The sequence below is a fragment of the Urtica dioica genome, chromosome 1, assembly GCF_054948205.1.
Source record: "Urtica dioica subsp. dioica isolate 48M chromosome 1, U.dioica_male_clone48M_v1_H2, whole genome shotgun sequence".
NCBI lineage: Eukaryota > Viridiplantae > Streptophyta > Magnoliopsida > Rosales > Urticaceae > Urtica > Urtica dioica.
The window spans coordinates 15,048,353-15,070,491 of NC_142756.1; the positions used below are offsets into that span (position 1 = coordinate 15,048,353).

Genomic DNA, 22,139 nt, shown 5'->3' on the forward strand with positions numbered 1-22,139 from the left:
AAAATGAACTGATCAACACGTGTCCTAGAGATGATCGTTTAATTCGTTGTACTCATTTTTCACACACAAGTTCTATAATTCATATTTATTCAAATTATCTAGTCATTTGTTCAGCTTGCCCATTTGAGTTCGACACTTCGCCCCTCTTGTAAACAGCTGATTTCAATAAAGATCTCTTCTCTGATATTTTTCGTGTTAATATTTCTTTAAATTAAATATTGTTTCTTTCTTATACGAAGTCATTCTGAGACCTATTAAATAAATAAAATTAATACATCTTAAATAGTATTTGTGATGTTGAGATCTCGACATCAGCAATTTGGTGCCGTCTGTGGGGAGATTCAGAAAGACCAACACCAAAAGTAGAAAGCTTTCTAAACAATAAAAAAGAGAAATATCATGTCTTCCACTCCGACTCACGAATCGGGAGAGGAAATCTCCGCGGGGATCAAGGCAATCCTGGATATGCTTAACAGAAATTTGAAAATCAAGACGAGACCAATCGAACTCTCAATGCTCGGTTGGACTCCCTTATGACCCCTTTGCACACCTCGGATCCACAAACCGGGTCCGACGAAATGACCACTTCGGAGTCGGCTTGGAATGCAGCGTCAACCGCACATATGAGCTGAGCTCTTCCTCTAGGCATCCGGCTGGACTTCGTCGAGATTCAGGTTTCCAGGGGAACAGATCAAGGCTCTTATCCGAACTTTCAGTTCGGTGGAACCTCCGTTGAGCCTGCCCAGGAAGTTCGAAACGACCCGGTCGGGTTGCCCCCGCCTCCGCCGACATGAACTCCCATCGGATACTTTCCAGCAAACCCTAGACCTCGTCCCTCGATGACCTTGCCAACATTCAGCGCCCAAATTCCAAGCGAACTGAATTAGACCACAACAGAACCAGTCGAAGTCACGACCATCACACCGATGCGCACATGATATCATTATTCTCATAATAGCGATCCCAGCATGACTGAATTAGAAAAATTCAAGGAATCCATGACGGCCGAATTGAAGGCTGTGCACTCAAAGTTTCACCGTGCACCAGTTCGCCCCCTGAAATAGATCATCTTGTCGCCGAAACAGGGAGGACTCCTTTCACAAAAAAACATTACCGATGTGTTCATTGTGATATCGGAAAAGTTCGTCCGCGTTATAATGGCACCTCGAACCCGAAGACTTATATCGTGTCCTTTAGAATTGCTATGGGACGAGCTATGCTGACGGAGAGAGAACGAGAGGTAGGTTATTGCCAACTGTTCGCCGAGAACCTCTTCGGATCCGCTTTAGAGTGGTTATCCAGATTAGAGGCCAACTCCATCGATAGTTTCATAAAACTATCCGCAGCATTCCTAAAACATTACTCTATGTTCGTCGAGGACGAACTCACAATGGCCGACCTATGAGGGATCCAACATAAAGAAAATGAGTCCCTGAAAGACTTAATGGTCTGTTTTAAGAATATCTTGTCAAAGATATCCAATGTTGACCCTAAATCCGCTACGATCGTTCTCAAGAACAGGATATGGCATGACTCAAGAATCAGGTTGGAAATGACTGTCAACCGACCCCCCACTCTTGAAGACGCAATCCATAGGGCCATAAACTATGCCAAGGCCGAGAAAGAAGTTAGGTCATTGGCTAAGAGACATGCGGCAAAAAAGAAACCTCACTCGAACACCTGGGTACGACCTGGAAACGGGGAAAATAATCCTAAAAGGACAAATCCCCACAACGCAGGACCGCAAACTAAAAAACAACACGCTCCTCCGGGATTTCTTTCAACATAGGCGATGAAAGTAAGGAGGGAGAACCCCAAGAAAAAAAATGGACGAGTGATCCAAATGCGTATTGTGAGTTCCATCAAAGTAATGGTCATACGACGGTGAATTGCGAGATTACGCGAAAAATTTTGGCCGAAAAATACGCAAAGGGAGAATTAAAAAATGTCGATTTAGGTCCTCCGTAAAAAAAAAGTCTTCAACAATCGAGGAAGAGGTAATCTCTCGCCAAAAAAGATAAAAAAGAAGGTCCCCTACCTAATTTCAAACCCGGCTAAAAACACGTTTTTGTAGTTATATCTTGAAGTTCTTTCTTTAATTAAGATGTGGGCCTAGTTCCGTATCACTACGATGGGGCCTACTACGGATGTTGTTGGTGCATCCCCACAGTGAATTCCTGAAGGCGCACACACTGGAGTCGAGTCAATAACTTGTATGTATTTACCAATTTGCCATCTTCTTCATTTTCAGACCAGAAGAGAAGAAACAGGAGAAGAGAAGCGAGAAGCCCCAAGGTACGATCCCACTCAACCTAACTACCAATTTACGATCGTATAACCTTATTCTCTATATTTTTCCTATCCACGATCTTCACAACATCTTTCATCGGATGGATTCTTTTTTTTTTTTCTCGGTCAATTCCGAAGACCTGGTAGTTTCTCTTGATGAGTTTATGGACATTCATTTGCACAACATAATTGCTATTGGTTTTCCACTCTCTTCTATGTTTTTTTAGTTTGATATGCTTTGTTTGTTTGTTCTTGGACCAACATGTTTCCAAACTGTTCTTTGAATTTTTGAACAATCAGAGCGACAATTATTTCAACAACGACAAGAGAAAACTCGAGACGCGGTTCGAATGACTTAATCACTAATTTCCAGTGTAAAAAAATTTGTATGTGATTCAGGATTTGAGATTGACCTTGGAAGTTGGAAGAGATTCAAGTGCTGTAGAATGATCGCATGCCTTTTTCTAGCTTGAACATGAAGCGGTTCGTGTACATTAACGACGAGGAATCCTCGCGCGATCTCTACTGTGCTAATCGGGTTTCCAACACCAAGTATAACGTGTTTAACTTCCTTCCCAAGAACTTATGGGAACAGTTCAGGTAATTGATTTTTTTTTTGGGTTGAATTACTCTAGAGAATTAAGTTTAGTTAGAGTGACATTTGACTGATTCCGTTATGTTGTCCGAACAGCCGCTTCATGAACCAGTACTTTTTGCTGATAGCATGCCTTCAGTTATGGTCTCTCATAACTCCGGTCAATCCAGCGAGCACGTGGGGCCCACTTGTCTTCATTTTTGCGGTCTCTGCTACGAAGGAGGCTTGGGATGACTACCATAGGTATCTTTCGGACAAGAAAGCCAATGAGAAAGAAGTTTGGGTCCTGAAGCAAGGCGTAAAGAAACACGTAAACTATCCATACTCTCTCTTTGTATTTCTGTGTCTCAAATTTGATATCAGCTGTTTCATGATTGTTCTCATATATGTGTTTAGGTTCAAGCCCAGGATATTCATGTTGGGTCTATAGTGTGGTTGCGAGAAAACGATGAAGTGCCATGTGATCTTATCTTGATAGGGACATCTGATCCGCAGGGCCTCTGCTATGTAGAGGTATATAGCTTAGTCATTTCTTCCGCGCCTAATGATTTTTTATTTTTTTTAACCCAATTATATGATTTTTTTTTTTCTTTTTCATTTCAGACTTCTGCTCTGGATGGTGAAACTGATCTGAAGACGAGGGTCATTCCCTCAGCTTGCATGGGGATTGATCTTGAGCTCTTGCACAAAATCAAGGCACGGTCTCTTTCTCGCCTGTGATTTATTTTTTATTTTGTTTTGTTTCAGTCTTGTCAGACTAGTGATCGTGTCTGTTTATTTTACCCATGCAGGGTGTGATTGAGTGTCCCGTTCCCGACAAGGACATTAGAAGATTTGATGGAAATTTGCGGCTGCTTCCTCCGTTTATTGATAATGATGTGTGCCCTTTAACCATTAAAAACACAATTCTTCAGTCGTGTTACTTGCGGAATACAGAGTGGGCGTGTGGTGTTGCTGTTTATACAGGCAAGTTTCCTTTATTTGATTTCACACTTCAAATACCAATGCTGTTTTGCACACATGCCTTCTAGTAATATGAGTATTTGGTACGAACCTTTTACGAGGCAGTCTTTAATCTCTATCTTGGAAAGCTGATTTGTGGGTTTAATTAAGGATCCAGTTCATAACACTTTTTGTACCTTTATCTTCAATCTGACAACTTTCAGTGTGGGTATTATCTAATTGTAGAAGTGTCCTGAATTAAGAACATGCACGTAAATTTTCACAAAGTTAAGTGGCTATCTTCTCTTTCCAGGCAATGAAACGAAGCTGGGTATGAGTCGTGGTGTACCTGAACCGAAGCTAACAGCGATGGATGCCATGATTGACAAATTGACTGGAGCGATATTTATCTTCCAAATAGTGGTTGTAATGGTTTTAGGTATAGCTGGTAATGTATGGAAGGGCACAGAAGCAAAGAAAGTAACTCTCTCTCTCTCTCTCTCTCTCTCTCTCTCTCTCTCTTCTTTTTTCATTCTCTATTATATCTTTGTTGCTCTATGATATCTATACTCTAACTTAGCTGATTTATTCTGTTTTCCAGCTATGGTATGTCCAGTATCCCGAGGAGGATCCGTGGTATGAATTGTTGGTCATCCCTCTTCGATTTGAGCTTCTTTGTTCCATCATGATACCCATATCAATTAAGGTATATTTGAGCATACACCGTTAACATTTGGTTAGGCAATAATTCACTAGATAACCGACATCTCTCAGTTCTCAAAATTGTTAGAAGGTAATACAGCGTCTCCTAATATAATGTTCTACATCTTTGGCAGGTATCACTGGATCTTGTGAAGGGTTTATATGCGAAGTTTATCGACTGGGATAGTAAAATGATTGACCACGAAACTGGTACTCCAGCCCATGCAACAAAGTGAGTTTATTTGCTTTTGTAGAAATGCTGTTAAATTTAAGAGCATTTGCTACATTTTTGAATTTCTGTGTAATATGTGGGTATGATGTGTGACAGTACAGCAATTAGCGAGGACCTTGGACAAGTTGAATACATTTTGACCGACAAGACTGGTACTCTAACTGAAAATAAGATGATTTTTAGAAGATGCTGCATCAAGAATATTTTCTATGGAAATGAGACCGGAGATGCGTTGAAAGGTTTGAACTTTGAACTTCTGCTTTCATGTATTCTTTTAGTTGCTTGTATTGTTTCAACTAATCCCGTTCTAGGTAACGCTAGAATGCTTCCTCTGTTCTTTTTCTTTTTTGTGTGTAGAAATAAAACCAAAAATCATAGAATGCCATCGTTTGTGTTATAAATTTTTGCTATGACTATATATTGTATTATATATGGTCAGTTAATTTTTTAATGTACAATTTTGATACTCTTAACTTTAGATTACAGTGAAAAATTAAATCCACGAATGCTGGATGCAACGTGTGGGATGTATTGCTGAAATTTTTTCCCTTGAGTTTTATAATCTTGTTTGGTTCCTGTTTTTGTTCTATTCCATGACTACCACCCTATTAATTTATATCATGTGATAAACAGATGCGAGGTTACTCAATGCTGTTTCTAGTGGCTCTCCTGATGCGATTCGTTTTCTTACAATTATGGCCATATGTAATACAGTAGTCCCTGTTAGAAGGTGATTCTTGACATCTATTTTCAGATTTGTTCTTTTGTTTGTTTGCAAGATGTCCGATGGCTTGTCTGATACTATAAAGCAGCAGATTAAACTAAGTAGAAAAGGATTGCGGCTTTTAACATGCAGCGTATGTTTCTTTGTTATAGCAAAAGTGGGAATATTGTTTACAAGGCACAGTCCCAGGATGAGGATGCACTTGTCCAAGCTGCTGCACAGTTGCATGTGGTTTTCTTCAACAAAAGTGGCAATGTTCTCGGTAATGATGCATAACTACTACTTGACTAATGAAAATATAAATTCCAATCCTTATGCGTGGTCTTAACTTCTGAATAACATGTTCTAGAAATCAAGTTCAATGCTTCTATACTAAGGTACGAGGTTTTGGAAATTCTGGAGTTTACCTCCGACAGGAAAAGAATGTCAGTTGTGGTGAAAGATTGCCAGAATGGAAATATTATCCTTCTGTCAAAGGGTGCAGATGAAGCGATTCTTCCTTATGCATCTTCCGGTAACACCATTTCTTTTATGCTTTATTTTCTTATATATTCTTAATTTCTTTGCTTCAAAGGCTATTTAAACCGCAATGCAATATATGTTTGTTTATCTTGCCTTAGTGTGTGTGTATGTGTGTGTGTGCGTGTGTGTGTGTGTGTGTGTGTGTGTGTGTGTGTGTGTGTGTGTGTGTGTATAATATATATAGAAATATATAAACCGCAAAGCAATATATGTTTGTTCCCCTATAAAACTAGGATGATTGATCTCTTATGTTTGGCCCATCCAACTATCCTATAGTATTGTGCATTTGATACTTTTTCATAAACACCAGGACAACAAACTAGGACATTTATTGAAGCTGTGGAACAATATTCCCAATTGGGTCTACGCACTCTCTGTTTAGCTTGGCGGAAATTGGAGGAAGAGGATTATCAGGAATGGTCTTTGATGTTTAAAGAGGCCAGTAGCACATTGGTCGATAGGGAGGTAAAAAATGGTGGATATTTTGTACGCTTTTTTGAAGGGCAATAAAAATGCTTTGACATGGTACAAACTGTCAATATATGCTCTCCGCTGAAATTGACTAATTTGTGCAGTGGAGACTTGCTGAGGTCTGTCAAAGATTAGAGCATAACTTTGAGGTCCTTGGAATTACTGCAATAGAGGATCGTTTACAGGTGATTCTTACTCTGTAGCATAGATGAAGATTTTTTTTTTTCTCTCTCTCTCTCTCTCAATTGATTCCATTGTTTGTATGATGAAGGAAACAAATGATAATTTAAGTTGAATAAAGGGAACAGTTAGTATCTTCATGTTATTAGATACTGGACAGATGGTATTTACTTTGAGTTGCGACTTTCAGGACGGCGTACCAGAAACTATTGAGACACTGAGAAGAGCAGGAATCAATTTCTGGATGCTGACTGGTGACAAGCAGAACACGGCTATACAAATAGCGCTTTCTTGCAATTTTGTTTCACCAGGTATGTATATTTAAAACACTAATACTTTTTAGTGTTCTGGATTTTTCTGTAGTACAGTGTTGAGTGCGAAAGTTTTTCAAAACCACTTGTGAGATATGACTGGGGGTCACTAATTTACAGAGCCAAAAGGTCAACTTCTCTTGATTGATGGAAAAACTGAGGATGAAGTCCGTAGAAGTTTAGAAAGAGTTTTACTTACAATGAGGATTACAACTTCAGAGCCCAAGGTATATTTTCGAAGTGATTGTGACATGTCATTAGAATTTATAACAGTCCTAAAATATCTGATGAATTACGTAGTACTCTTATTTGTATTACTAATATATTGATGTCTCTGGTAAGTATGGGTGTATAGGTTATGCAAGTCATTTCGTGCACGTTTTGTTTTTGGGATACTATTGTTATCTGTCTCTGAATATTTTCCGCTTTTAAGTCGTCTTCCTCATGTTTTTTGGTATTCTTTTCTCCTACCTTCTGCCAGGATGTGGCCTTTGTCATTGATGGCTGGTCTCTGGAAATCGCACTTAAGCATTATCGAAAAGATTTTACAGAGTTAGCAATATTGTCTAGGACTGCTATATGTTGTCGTGTAACGCCATCTCAGAAAGCACAGGTAACCGAGTGCTGTAACAAGATGAGATAGTTTTTTCATTACATCTCAAGTTTCCTTAAAAACGTCAGTGAGCATGACTCGATCTGCCATTCGTATTTGCAGCTTGTGGAGATATTAAAATTATGCGATTACAGAACGCTGGCCATCGGCGATGGCGGGAATGATGTGAGGATGATTCAACAAGCCGATATCGGAGTTGGTATCAGTGGACGAGAGGGTTTGCAGGCAGCACGAGCTGCTGATTACAGTATAGGAAGTGCGCAAACAATCTGTGACCAATTTTTTTAATTCCCGTTCTCAGTCTTATTTCATGTTTAAATAATATTCCTTTTGTGTTTGCAGAGTTCAAATTTCTGAAAAGGTTGATACTTGTACACGGCCGCTACTCTTACAACCGTACAGCGTTTCTGTCTCAGTACTCGTTTTACAAGTCACTGCTAATTTGTTTCATTCAGATCTTGTAAGTTTCTCTCTTCTTTTTTTTTTTTTTTTTTTTTTTTTTTGAAGCAGTAACCTCTTGTATATGTATTGATGAAGGCAAAAGCCAATGTTTCACAAAAATAAATGAGACGTTAAGAACCTAGCCCTTGGATCCAACGCCAATCTAGCACGCGAACCCAAACAGAGAAGACCAAAACGAATCATCGAATTGACCACGTAGGCCTTTGTACATAGGGGAAAAATAAAGCCAAAAACCTAAAGTAGCCAAAACTCCCGCCCCTCAAACCGAGAGAGATACAAAACAAAAGCAGAGACATTCTCCGTGATCCCTGCAATCAAATTGCGCTGGCCCAGTGTCTTTGTAGATCTGCCAAAGTGTAGGACTTGAATTCTTTGTCTAAACTATGTAATACCTGGCGTACTGACTTGTGCGCGTGCCCAGTTTCTCTTTTATATCAGGTGTCTCTGGGACCAGTCTCTTCAATTCTGTTAGCTTAATGGCTTACAATGTCTTGTACACAAGTGTCCCCGTTCTAGTCAGTGTCCTCGACAAAGATCTTAGTGAAGAAACAGTTATGCAGCATCCCCAGATTCTGTTTTATTGCCAAGCAGGAAGGTTTGACCTTATAACAGCATGTATTTATCCAGTAGTTAGTTCTTTATCCGAAATAAATAGTGATTTGGGATGTGCTTTGTGTTCACAGGCTTCTGAACCCGACTACATTTGCTGGATGGTTTGGGCGATCACTTTACCATGTAAGTTTCTTGTTCATCATTCTTTATTTGGTACTCTTAAGAGTTTCGAGTCCAGTGAGAAGATAACAATAAAATTTGGTGATCAGGCGATTATAGTATTCATAATCTGCATACACTCTTACGCCTTTGAAAAGAGCGAAATTGAGGAGCTCTCCCTAGTTGCTCTCTCCGGGTGTATTTGGTTGCAGGCTTTTGTTATGGTGTTGGAGACAAAGTAAGTCTCTCTCTCTCTCTCTCTCTCTCTCTCTCTCTCTCTCTCTCTCTGCTGTTTGTGTGGAATGTGGATTTTCTGTCTCAAACCACCAAATGCCTGAAACTGAGTCTGCTTCGATGCACGCAGTTCCTTTACGATACTACAACACCTAGCGATTTGGGGCAACTTGATTGCATTTTATATAATAAACTGGGTGTTCAGTGCGATTCCATCATCGGGGATGTACACAATCATGTTTCGGCTGTGTAGACAACCGTCGTATTGGATAACTGTGTTGGTAAGTCTCCCTTTGTGACCTTGAATGTATTGCAAACCCTGGCTGAGATGGGATGGGATTTAAGCCTGTTGGTTGATATATTTGCAGGTGATAGTTGCAGCAGGGATGGGTCCGATTCTGGCACTGAAGTTCTTCCGATACACATACACACCGAGTAAAATCAACACGCTTCAGCAAGCTGAGCGTTTGGGCGGGCCTATACTGTCGATAGGAAGCATTGAACCCCAAACGCCGAGATCAATCGACACCGAAATCTCTTCCTTGTCGCCCAAGATCAGGAACCCGGTTTACGAGCCCCTGCTATCTGACTCGCCGAACGCCACAAGAAGGTCGTTTGGTCCCGGAACGCCTTTAGATTTTTTTCACTCTCAGTCCACCAGATTGTCCTCTTCCAGCTACTCGAGAAACTGTAAGGACAACTGAGCTCACGTTATGTAGGTACAATAATTGAAATATACCATACCATTCCATTTTTCTCCAAATGTAAAATCAACACATGTAGCCATAAAAAGATTTTCTCTAAGAAAATTTTATTTATTTATTTTCGTTGATCTGGCATTACGATGATTATATTGATAATTTTCTCTGCTGTTACCTGCTCTATAGTAAACATTGAGTCTCAAAACTTGCGCACTTTATAATATGTAGAATGCTTTATCAAAACTTTTTCGAAGAACAGTTCCTATATTTTGAGGAAAAAATAGCTGTTGTAATTAGGGTTAGCTTTCACTCCATTAGATTTACTAAAAATAATCGAATTATTAAATTATTGGGGAATGGATTGTTTTGAGCCAGATGTAGTATAAGAAAATATGGGAGTAGGTGATATACTCGAAAGATTTTTATGGAGACTTTTGTTGGTTGGTGTTGTTGCCTGAGACCCACTTTAATAACTATGTACCCTCACATCACTCTCTATTACATGTGATGTAACTAAGTTTAGGATACTAGTTTCTAACTTCCTTTTGTGCCATAAATGATAAATGTAAGCAAAGGTTATGGTTTCAGGAACCTGATCAACTTACGCGTTTCCAAGCATAAGACAAAGGATTAACTTGGGATTCAAGTTCTACACGCATATTTATGTATGTCCCACGGTGGGGATCATAGAAATAGTTGGTCCACTATCACTCATTCATAGTGCCCATATACCATACCTTGTTGTGGCAAAGGTAAACTCACTCATCATATTACCGAAGCAAAGCATGGGTCTCTTGAATTGGGATTTCAAAAAATGAATATATATATATATATATATATATATATATATATATATATATATTTACAAGGGACCATCCAATCCATGGGTCGTTGTAGCATGGGTTGCTCCCGAACGTAACACCGTATTCATGCCATCTCATTTGATCGCTCTCTGAAATAAACACAAGATCATGGGTCATTTCTTAATTCCTGTGTTCCAGATATGAAGATTACGTACCCTCCTAGGAAACAACATTATTACCTTAATCCATCGTTCACTACCACGTATTTTTTCTATGTACCTAATTTCCCTACATTCATATACATACAATGTAAGAATATCTAATATACTAGCGATTTTTTATTTATTTATGAATAATCTGGTTTCATCGCTGAGGGAATCTCTTTAGCCTTGCCAAATAAATGACCGAACCGTCGATGTACGAGTTATACGCGCGTTACATAAATGCCAATTATGTGTTTTAGGTTTTTCATGTCAACTACATGATGCTATATACGTTATCACAAAGTTCTACTAGTGTGCTAGTGTAAATGATGATGAGTCAGTCATTAATCAATTTCCATTGTTTCTTGGAACAATAGAAACAATGGAAACCTAGCTACCACCGATCCCATGTCGAATAGACTGGCCAGCAGATGAACAAAGTACAAAAATTACACGAAGTTTGAAAACTTTATTTATTTATTCATTGAAATAGCGGCAATATGAGATTACATTACAGAGCTGATGATTAACAAAATAACATTCCAAATGCTCGATGGTGATCGATCGAAGATATATAGAAATATATTTTACACATAACATAATCAAAAGAAGAGAGTAGTGATAGTGATGTGATGGAATGGTGAATATAATATAAGATATATAATATATACGGCTGCGAATGCACACTTGACAAAATCACACCACCATCAGATCATACATATATATTCATAAATAATAATTTAACGTGGTCCTATTCCTACATCAAGAGGTCATCCACCCAGCCGATATCCGGGTCGTCGGAGTTGGAGTCGGCGGCGAGCGGGTGGCGGCGCGGCGACGGAGACAGCGGGAACTGAAGATGATATTGGTCGTCCAAGCGGTGGTGGAAGGGCGTCCGGGGAGAGGCCACGCGAAGCGCCTCCAGAGAAGACACGAGCTCCGACAGCGGCGACGCCGGCGGCGACGACAGACCGCCGAATCCGAGCAGCGTCGATGTCGGCGAGGAACCGCAGCAGCAGCATTGGTGTTGCTGCTGGTGACCCATCGCCGAACCTTTCTTCTTCTTATTATTCAGAATCTGTAGTGTTAATAATAACCCAATATCAATATATATTAAAAAAAAAAAAAAAAAATCTTATTCAGAATATTTTAAGCCGCCAAACTTTAAAGGTCCCTTTTGGAAGAGAGAGTGAAAAATTTGAAGAAAATGAAAACAGTAGCCAAAATACATAGAAAAATCAAATATTTTTCAATTTAAAAAAAAAAAAAAAAAGATGACGTGGCATATAGATACGTACCCTGAGGTCGGAGTCCGGGGAGGTGGGGGGGAGGAGGCGGAGCTGACGTGGCGAGTGGGCGAAGAAGCAGACCTTGCGGTTGCAGTGGCGGCCGTCCTTGCAGGCCTCGGTGCGGTAGCGGGCGGGGTGGAGCCAGCACTCGAACACGCCGTGGGCCAGCGAGCACGAGTCGCCGCGCGAGCACCCGCCGCGCCGGAACTCAGGGCACACCGCCGCCGAGTACTGGTGCCGCCGCGGGTCCCGCCGCCGCGCCTTCTCCCCCGGGTGCGCGAACGGGCAGTCCGTCCAGTCGTGGCTCCGGCTCCGCGTGCACCGCCGGACCTTGAACTCGTACATCCGGAACTGGTCCGACGAGTACGGGTCCTCCTGCTCCGTCTCCGAATCGTCCGACGTGGCGTCCGCCGCCGTGAACCTCTTCCGGGGAGGGATCTCTATGTCCCTCACAAAACACGCGTTCGACGACATCTCTTATCTAACCAGTAGTACTGCTTTACTTTGTTTGCTATGCCAGAGATAGTGTGTGAGTATATATATAGTTTTATATATAGAGAGAGAAATGAAAAAGGATGACGAGGATGGAGGTATGGGAGGAAGAGATGCGTGGCAGCTCAGCATTAGGGAAGAGCATGCAAGTATGGGGTATGTGTTCACTTCTCACCGTTCTCATTATTCATACTAATTCTCTTTACTATTTTTCCTATGCTTATCCGTTTATATATCTTTATAATATTTGAGTCTTGTAACAAATGCTCACGTACTTCAATAATTTTTTTGGACCGCCTTAGTGACAATGCCTTTTCCAATACTCTTTGCCCTTTGTTTTCTTCCGCAATATATCAAAATTATTCGGACAAATACGTAAAAAAAAAAAAAAAAAATTAAAATGTTTATTTTTTTTAGATACCAAAATTATATCAAACAATCGCTCTCTGTGATTTATCATTTATTTACTGTTGTAAACTTAAATAAATATCAACTGGGACATAAACATTTAATATCCGTAGACAAAAAAATTACGTGAGGATGTACTTTTGTACAAATATGCATTTATGTATATAAAGTCGTGTCGTATTTTTGGAAGCAGAGAGAAAGAGAGAGAGTAACGCTAAGATCCAAAAACCCAACGTCGAGTTTTGTCAAATGAAACTGTTGGCGGTCCGAATGGGTAATAACTAATAAAGACAAAGTTAGTGTGACCGAAGGAGATGACAATGGATCCAAATTTGTCAACAATATTTTCCAAGAACATTTCTTTATCTGCCAAACATGACGAAACAAATTAAACCAAATTTTTTTTTCTCCTTTTTTTCACAGTAAATACGAAACCAAACCCTACTTAACTTCCTTGTGTCTCTAGTAAATATAGTTACATTCACTCACTGTTAACTAGAAAAAAATGGTAGAACAATTGTCTCGCGAAAGCATTCGATTTCGGACACGCAATCCCAAAAATTTCAAATTTTTAGGCAAGATTATCTCCAACTACAAATGAATATAGTAAAAGAGGGTAAGTAGATGAGAGTGCTGAATAATAGGTGAGACTTCTGACGTATGCTCTTTTGTGTGCAAAAGTGAATTGTCTTGTTTCTACTGAATTTTCATCTATTTATAAGGCTTTGAGTCGAGTATGTGAAGTGACCAGTCCCACGTCTTTGGCGGTTATTGAGTAACCGCTTCTAGAACATGTGTATTGGGTGTTCCTCGAGTGCTCGGAGTAACCGTCGAGATATGCAATTTACTTAAGTTTTTACACGTATTTTGTTTGTTTGACTAGTCTTTGGCCTATCATCTTCTCTTCTCTCAATAGTTCTGCTTGATAGGGTTTGTTCTTACCTTATGTACAAGTTGTTCCTTAAACTTAATGAGCCATCGGGCCTATTTGACTCAAGCTCTATGCTGGGTTTCTTATGTTCTCGAAGCATCCGAGTTCATGTTCGGATTGTGCAAATTATATGAGTAACACTTACATTGTCTAGTAAGTTATTGTTAGAGTAATAACAAGAAAGTAACCAATCACAACAAGGTAAGAAGAATAGATTGCCACAATTCGCAGACAAAACTTAGAACACAATAATTAACAAAACTAATAATCATACTCATAGTCAAGACTAGAGCGTCTTATTTGATCCACTAATCTTAAAGTCTCTCACAGTCTTAGATTGTCCAAAAATCACGACTAGAATTACACGTAAGAGAAGAAAAAACTGCAATTACCAGTCAATGAACTTAGTAATTTTAATACAAGCACACACTCTTGTTCAATAAAAGTATTTTTTTTTTGTTTTTTTTGCTTACAGCCTCTCAATGTTAATTGTTTAAAAGGCGATGCGTCTATCTAGACATTTTTAAGTTTGAGTTTGGCAGAATAGTCCAACTTTTCAAAGTTGAAGCAAAATAGCCCAAATTTTAAGAAACCCCAAAAATACCCTTGTGATAAACGGCCCATACTCTCTTCTTTTCCTGTTTACCCAAACACACAAAATTCTCTCTCAACTAAAAACCCTAAAACGCTCTCGATCAGTCACCATAGCTATTCGATCGTCGTTGTCATCTCCGTCGAATACACAATCTCCGACGAATCATCGCTCAAATATTCTTCAAGCGTTTTTCCGATCGAAATCCGACAGAAGAAAGAGACTCTTTGTCTTCCGAGTTGTCTCTCAGACCTTCTCTGTCCCCTCTGTCTCCGACCCTCCGTTCATCGCTTGTGCCTACCGTGTTGACTTGTTCCTTTCGAGTCCGAATGTGATCAAGCTTCAGAACGATCAAATGCTAATGGCGGCCTCGGGATCCAGGATTTTGTTTGGTAATGTTCTGTTCCGAATTTTGCTTTGTCGAGACTCGCTTTTGATGGTGGACTCAGCTCCTCTCACGTTCTTCGAAAAGCTGCGATGAGTCTAAGCAACAACCGTGAAAAGCCAAATAAGAGCGCCATCTTTGGGTATCTAGTGTATGGGGTCAGAAAGAGGTGGTTTAGTCCGTCCTTCAACCCGCTTTTGGGGTCAGGACTGAGAGAATTTCAAAGCTCTGGCTCTGGCTCTTCACTATCCTTTGGCGGACCTATCAATAGCCACCAATCGTCGATCACCATCACCGCTTTCTTCTTCTTCTTCTTCTTCTTCTTCTTCTTCTTCTTCTTCTTCTTCTTCTTCTTCGGTTTGAGTGTTTTTGTTATAGAAAAGTGGATTAAATATTTTGAAATCAGGATTAAATATTTTGACACTTCGTTACATTCTCGTAGGAGATGACTAGGTCAAAGAAATACTTCAAACATTTATTACCATTTTGTTGTCCATAGAAGAGGATTCAAACTTGAATTTTAGCTAGGTTTTTTGTACTATAGAAGAGGATTAAATTTTTTGAAGGCATGATTAAATTTTTTTTAATTTGTTTTGCCTGGTTTTTACGATGAAGTTAGTTTTTAAACTATTTGGTATTTATAAAAGTGCATTTAAAAAGTGGATTAAAATTTTGGACACTTAGATTACTTATTTTGAAATTATGGGAAAATGGGTTCACCCAACAAGGGGTATATTAGTATTTTTTTTACACTATAAGTGACTAGAATGCACTAATTATGAAATCTTGGTCATTTTTCTAAACACTTAGTTTGAATTGGCTACTCCGCACAAAAAAATCTTGTCTAAAAGTATGTGAGTAATAATAAATCACACCGAAAAGACTTTGTACTGTGTTAGTTTATAGGGCTAATCTCGACTAATAAAACATAAGTAGATAAATTTGCCCGTCTTCCAACATATGACGTATGGCGAGGATGACAAAATGATTTTCCACCGAAAAGTTTCGAATGTATTCACCAGACTCAGGAAAAATGCTATAAAGATCAACGTTGCCGCATTCGGAGGGGAGGGGGCTATTGCGGGCGTGGCGGCTCGTGACAAACTGGGACGGGTCTTATGGCTCTGGAGGTTGAGATGAGAGGGGTGTTCGTCTCTCTGTTGTTGGCGTAATTCAGAAATCACCAAAGTATTTTAGTGGATCCTGGAGGGTGATAATAAGGCACTTATGGACGGTCTTGCGAGACGTGGTAACTGTTCGATTTGGTCTTGCATTCCCATGTTCGAACGGATTTTAACTTTGAGTGTGTAATTTTTTTGGTTAAGCATGATTGTAACGAAGTAGCTCATAGGTTTAAATGGGCTCTCAATTATGTGAACTTTGGCTTTTGTAATCTAAGGGATGCCCTGTCCTTTGTGCAGGACATCTTCACGGCGGAAGCCGATCATCGACGAAATTCAGGGGGTATTTTTTCTTCGTCGTCGCACCTTTTTAGGGGGCGATTAAGGTTTTGAGGAGGCTCTTTTTCGCACACTAGTCAAACAAGTTTTAAATTATCAAAAATAATTGCTTGATTTTTTTGTCTTCTTCTCATATCGAGTAATCTAAGGGATGCCCCGTCCTTTGTGCAGGACATCTTCACGGCGGAAGCCGATCATCGAAAAAATTAAGGGGGTATTTTTTCTTCGTCGTCGCACCTTTTTAGGGGGCGATTAAGGTTTTGAGGAGGCTCTTTTTCGCACACTAGCCAAACAAGTTTTAAATTATCAAAAATAATTGCTTGATTTTTTTGTCTTCTTCTCCTACCGAGTTTGCTATAGTAATCAACAAAGTTGGCTTTGGAGTAATGACAAATTCTCTTATTTAAAAAAAAAACTAATTACTAAGCATTTTATATTTTTTTAATATAGTCAAACAATTTATATGTATGTCCAGTGCATTTAAATATTTATTTTAAAAAATTATGCATATTTCTACTAAAAATTACTGTTAAAAACTAATAAAATTCCTTTACTGCTGCTCAGCACAATATGGCACCACATCCACATGTCACTCTTTGGAAAACATATAAAGTTGCATCAAGTGTTGTGTGGTGTCATCAATATATTATTCTTATTTTTTTTTTTTTTTTTTAAGGATGATTGATAAAAATGAGCATGCTTTTCAAATTTTTATAGCTTAATACATAAAAAATAAAAAAAATTATTCTCAATTTGACTTATTATTACACATATCTTAAATTCTTTTATGGAAAGTGGAATTTACAACATTATTCATTTTAAAATTAGAAACAAAAAAAAAACTCTAATATGCCCTTTAAAATGAGGCATGTGCAAAGTGCAATCGTTGATTTAATAAGTTTAGAAAGAAATATATTTTTGGGGAACAATAATACACAAGAGAACCGCACGTTACCAAGTGATAAAATGAATAAATAAAGGAACATAAATAAATGAAGTGAAACGACATCGTAAAGGGAGACCGAGACAAGGGAGAGATATAGCCGTTATAACAATGGCCGTTATGGTAGCTCCCCCAAATTTAAAAAATATGACCGTTGCATCCTTTTTTTCTTCTGTCCATTCTCGCCTATTCATTCATTAATTCGTTCATTTCATATTCTCTGCGATTGTTACATTCATCCGAACCCTAATCTCTCTCAGTCACAAACACAATACATAAAATAGAACGATACAATCTATGGCATCGGAGGTGGCTGAAGAAGGGACCAAGTCAAGCACTGAAACGCCAACGAGCACGACCATGATCGACAACGTCTATGAGTTCTCGGCGCCGCGTTTCTACGACTTCGTCAACGGTGAGTCCGACAAGGATCGCCGCCGAGCCGAGCTCTGGTTCGACACCTCTCTGGCTCACGCCCCATCACGTACCTTCTCTCTCTTTCACTCTGAATTATCGCCAGTTCTAGGGTTTCCTAGGTTCTAGGTTCTCTCGGACCAACTATATATAAGCGTAGATTAAGGTTTGATTTAAGAAATCGTATATTAAGGTTTGATTTAAGAAATCGTGATATGGAAAAATTGACTTTGCTTTTTCACTTCTCGATTTCAGTTCCTTACTTTCACATATAAGTGGGTCAAAAACAGTTCGTTTCCATCGTTGAATAAACTTATCAAAAAATTCTTTTATATTTTTGTTGGTAAATTGGGGTTTTTGATATGATTGAACCTGCTGTAATCACGCAGCTTTCATGCCAAGAATCAAGACTGGCAGATCTTTCACTATTGGAACATTGTGCGACTTTAGCGAAGCCCATTCAATGACTAAGGAGGTGAATTTCTGTTCGCGTTTCTCTTTATTCAGTGTCTGTTCTGGAATCGCTCATCCTTGAATTTTATTCTTTGCAGATCACTGAATCAACATCAGAGTCGAAAGGTTCTAACCTTATGGAGACCAATAAGCCTCAAGTTGAGAACATATCTGCTGACACAAAGCATAGAGAGTCGACTCCTGCGATTCCCGATCAAGAAAAAGCCACCACAGAGGTACCCCTTTTTACATTAAAATAAAGTATTTCAAGGGGAAAAAAAAAAAGAAAAGAAAATCAATGATTGAAATTGTCTTTTGCAAGTATCTGATCTTCCAGTGTGTATTTTTTAGGTTTTTGCTGGAAACGAGTTAAACAAAGAGGACTGCAATGGCACCAAAGAAAATGAAAGGTTTTTGACTTGTTAACCATCATCTTAATCAGATCAGCAGTGCCTTAGGTGTTTCAAATTCAAAGTTCCTAATTTCTCTTTTTCGCAGTGTTTTGGTCACTAAGACAGTTTCGGCAGACAACCCTGTCCAATTGGCAAAAGAAACTTGCACTCCTGTTCACTCAATCCCAGTAACGAGCTCGAAGAAGCATCAATCGGCCAAAAAGATAGCAAGTTTAGTGAGAAATCCGTCGGGTCTGAAGGCGCCGAAGAGTCAGTCAAAATCATCAATGTCCAAAAATGGAAAGGCTTGTCAGTCAACTCAAAGCGGCACTCCCAACTTTGCACAGGAGAACCAGGCAATCAAGCGACAGAAATTAGACGGAGGGAAATCTAGACAGGTGATATGTCTTTCTTTTGTATATTCAGTTAGAAATAGCAGTGCTGTTAGTAACTACCTTGAAAGCTTTTGTTTATTTTTTCTTCATTTATTTCAGATTCTTAGTGTCAAACCTCAAGCTTTGCCGCACAAGTCAAAACACGGCCTTATATCAGGCACGTCCAGCTTCTGCACATCGACTTCGACAGCCAATAAAACTCGGAAAGAGGACAGAAAGGTTTGTTATAGCCATTACTATTGACTGCTTTTTGTGCTCAATTGTAGACATGTCAAAAAGTTTTCATCTGTTTCCTGTCCTCTGAATATAGATTTATGTACGAGAACCAGTAGCACCGGCGCCGTTTATTTCAACAGCAGAACTGATGAAAAAGTTTGAATCAAGTACAAGAGACTTGTCGTTGCCACACTCAACTGGTTCGGTAAGAAAATCTAGTCCAAATTTTAAAAACACTGGCATGTTATTTTGTTCTCTTATCAATTTCTGATTATTTCATATTTCTGAGATTCTTCTACTTTATTGTTCAGGTGAAGCCTAGACTGACATTGACGAGGCCAAAGGAACCCGAGTTTGAAACGTCTCAGCGGGCTCGTTCTGTCAAGGTGAAGAGTACAGTCGAGCTTGAAGAAGAGATGATGGCCAAAATCCCGAAGTTCAAAGCTCGCCCCGTGAACAAGAAGGTACGTCGTTTTTATACTTTATTTGCGTAGTATTTACTTGCTGTTGTGTTTTGTGGTCAGCTAGTAATTCTTTTGAGTTTCGCAGATATTTGAATCCCCATCTACACTTCCGATACCAAGAAGTACACCCCACCTGCCAGAATTTAAGGTTCACGCCCTGTGACTTTGATGTCAATGCTAAAAAAAAAAAAAAAAAAAAAAATCAGAACTATTTATCTGAATATTTCAAATCGTTTCAGGAGTTTCGTCTCGAGACATCAGCAAGGGCAAGTTATAATAATGCAGACACAGCTTCAGTGGCTTCTTCCGAAGTGTCACACTCTCAGTCACATCAGGTATTTAGTTAAATTGAATTGATTTCAGTGAACTCTCTTATTTACTGTTTTGTGTTACTTCTACAGCGTAAACAATGGAAGGCGCATTATCTAACTGAACCAAAACCCCCCCAACTTCATACGTCGCTAAGAGCGCGCCCCAACCTTGTCAAGACCAGCTTGGAACTCGAGCAAGAGCAACTCGATAAAATTCCCAAGTTTAAGGCAAGACCGCTCAACAAGAAGATATTCGAAAGCAAGGGCGAGTTAGGGCTGTTTTGTAATCTGAAGAGACAAGTGACAGTACCTCAAGAATTTCATTTTGCAACAAACGATAGGCTTCCACCATTGCATCCCAATACAGTTGCAGATATATTTGACAAGGTGTGTGTCGTAATAATTTATACTGTTAATAGCTCAAATTTAGGAGGCTTTGTAGTGAAGCAAGACTGTATTGTTTTGTAGCAGATGTCTTTGACCTCTGAGTCCCGGAATGAACCTCTTCCGAGATTAACAACCCCAAATCCATTCCACCTGCACACCGAGGTACGTAAATATAACAATATACATGGAATGGAATGGAATCATGATCCAATGCCAAAACTGTCTGTGATCAGGAAAGAGGAGCCGAGAAAGAACGCAAGTTCATAACGGAAGTGGTGCAGAGGCAGTGGGAAGAGGAAAGAGCTAGAGTTCCCAAGGCCAACCCGTATCCATACACAACTGACTACCCTGTGGTACAAAACTTAACTCTCTCTCTCTCTCTCTAGTACTAATTAACCAAAAATGTAGTGTTCTTTCTTTAACCGGCTTTCTTGTGCAGGTTCCGCCAAAACCAGAACCAAAAACTTGCACAAGACCAGAGCCGTTTCAGCTTGAAAGTTTGGTGAGGCATGAGGAGGAGCAGCAGAGAGAAATGGAGGAGCGACGAAGGCGAGAAAAAGAACTCGCCCAAATGAAGATTTTCAAGGCGCAGCCAATTTTGCAAGAGTAAGAGGACAAACACATCTTTTTTTTCTTAATTTTATTTAATGAAAAACAATATATCATAGCAATTTAAACTTGTTATATCTCTGCAGAGATCCCATTCCCGTGCCAGAAAAGGTTCGAAAGCCACTGACACAAGTCCAACCATTTGCTCTCCAAATCGATAACCGGGCAGTGGAAAGAGCGGGGTTTGATCAGAAGATCAAGGAAAAGGAAAAGCTGTACAAGCGATATAGAGAGGAGAGCGAGGCGGAGCGAATGGTATGTTACATAATCTTCTTCTCTAAATAAACTTAAGAATGGTAATAACAATATTGATATTGTTTGCAGGTTGAGGAAGAGAAAGCTCTGAAGCAGTTGAGACGGACAATGGTTCCGCACGCAAGGCCAGTGCCTAATTTTAGTCACCCATTCTGTCCTCAGAAGTAAGACTTACTCTGCTCATAATCTAGTAATAAAGCGCAGCTCAGTTTGTTTTTCTTTTACTGACTTTCATGTTATGTGTGGCGTGATGATACTAGATCAATTAAGGAAATAACAAAAGCGAAGTCGCCGAATCTGCGCGTTCTACACCGAAAAGAGAAGCGAAGAACGGTTGTCAATTCTGCGGTTACTGCAAATATGAGATGATGAAGAAGACTTGAATCTCTGACTGTTCAACAACTCTTGAACTTCCCAGCTGCTACTAAAGTGATGTCTCATGTAAAATTTTAGTTACAATATATTCATTCATTTCTGTGTGTACGCACACCTATAAATTAGATGTAAAGTCTTGCTTTAACTTAGTTAAAGTCTGCAAACATATATCGGGCTTGTTATTTATTGGTTTAAAAAGAATTGTGTAGCCTTCTAAGTTTACTAGATTCAAGTAGAAAGGAAATTCGCTGATCAATGGTTTTGGTCTTGACTGAATGAATGATCCACACTTTGCCGTTTTCTAAACCTAAATTTCGACCTCATATAATACATATTAGATGAATTTTCTAACTTTATTTATCTCTTCTGTTTGTTTGTTTTTTTTTTTTTTTTTGAATAACCAAGAATTCCATTAGATAGAAGTGATTACAATCACAGACTTTGAAAGTCCCAATACAAAGATACACATGATCTCGGACTTAATCGAACCCATCGATATGAGCATATTAAAGCGATCATGGGGTTTGAACATGGCTTGGAATCCAACAATGCACACAGCTAATCGAGGACAACAGCAGCTCTTTGACAAAAACCTCTATGGTTGATAGGCAAACCCGAACAATCAAGACCAAAAGACCTCGAAAGAGAGTCTCAAACAAACCTATGTCTAACA

General features: G+C 39.3%; 3 protein-coding genes across 6 annotated transcripts; 2 read left to right on the forward strand and 1 right to left on the reverse strand.

Moving 5' to 3' along the window:
• The first annotated feature begins 2,220 nt into the window (after positions 1 to 2,220).
• ALA2 (aminophospholipid ATPase 2) lies at positions 2,221 to 10,860 on the forward strand. Of its 3 annotated transcripts, XR_016296836.1 has the most exons (27): positions 2,221 to 2,295; positions 2,689 to 2,889; positions 2,981 to 3,194; positions 3,281 to 3,397; positions 3,488 to 3,580; positions 3,676 to 3,850; positions 4,140 to 4,306; positions 4,428 to 4,532; positions 4,663 to 4,760; positions 4,857 to 4,999; positions 5,394 to 5,490; positions 5,637 to 5,746; positions 5,834 to 5,998; positions 6,317 to 6,471; positions 6,582 to 6,662; positions 6,848 to 6,968; positions 7,089 to 7,195; positions 7,450 to 7,581; positions 7,684 to 7,837; positions 7,924 to 8,041; positions 8,465 to 8,638; positions 8,727 to 8,778; positions 8,865 to 8,992; positions 9,119 to 9,269; positions 9,357 to 9,678; positions 10,278 to 10,441; positions 10,691 to 10,860. XR_016296836.1 is itself a non-coding variant. In XM_089613900.1 (26 exons), coding segments are annotated over exons 2-26 (3,327 nt in total). In that variant the 5' UTR covers positions 2,221 to 2,295; positions 2,689 to 2,743; the 3' UTR covers positions 10,280 to 10,860. The 3 variants fall into 3 exon arrangements, 2 of the variants coding, with proteins under 2 accessions (XP_089470026.1, XP_089470019.1); XM_089613900.1 differs by having other exon boundaries at positions 10,278 to 10,860; XM_089613893.1 differs by lacking the exons at positions 10,278 to 10,441; positions 10,691 to 10,860 and having other exon boundaries at positions 2,222 to 2,295; positions 9,357 to 9,815.
• A 294-nt stretch (positions 10,861 to 11,154) lies between these two features.
• Positions 11,155 to 12,512, reverse strand: LOC149407447 (zinc finger CCCH domain-containing protein 2-like). Its single transcript, XM_089613916.1, has 2 exons — positions 11,994 to 12,512; positions 11,155 to 11,773 (listed from the first exon to the last, which is right to left on the reverse strand). The coding sequence occupies exons 1-2, from the start codon at positions 12,456 to 12,458 to the stop codon at positions 11,453 to 11,455; spliced, it is 786 nt and encodes a 261-aa protein (XP_089470042.1). The 5' UTR covers positions 12,459 to 12,512; the 3' UTR covers positions 11,155 to 11,452.
• A 4,870-nt stretch (positions 12,513 to 17,382) lies between these two features.
• Positions 17,383 to 21,772, forward strand: TPX2 (targeting protein for XKLP2). Of its 2 annotated transcripts, none has more exons than XM_089613918.1 (17): positions 17,383 to 17,679; positions 17,999 to 18,084; positions 18,161 to 18,298; positions 18,414 to 18,472; positions 18,561 to 18,852; positions 18,949 to 19,068; positions 19,160 to 19,270; positions 19,377 to 19,529; positions 19,615 to 19,677; positions 19,769 to 19,864; positions 19,931 to 20,227; positions 20,309 to 20,389; positions 20,461 to 20,580; positions 20,667 to 20,833; positions 20,923 to 21,091; positions 21,161 to 21,255; positions 21,352 to 21,772. In XM_089613918.1, the coding sequence occupies exons 1-17, from the start codon at positions 17,493 to 17,495 to the stop codon at positions 21,458 to 21,460; spliced, it is 2,343 nt and encodes a 780-aa protein (XP_089470044.1). In that variant the 5' UTR covers positions 17,383 to 17,492; the 3' UTR covers positions 21,461 to 21,772. The 2 variants fall into 2 exon arrangements, with proteins under 2 accessions (XP_089470044.1, XP_089470045.1); XM_089613919.1 differs by having other exon boundaries at positions 17,385 to 17,679; positions 20,312 to 20,389.
• The last annotated feature ends 367 nt before the right edge of the window (positions 21,773 to 22,139 follow it).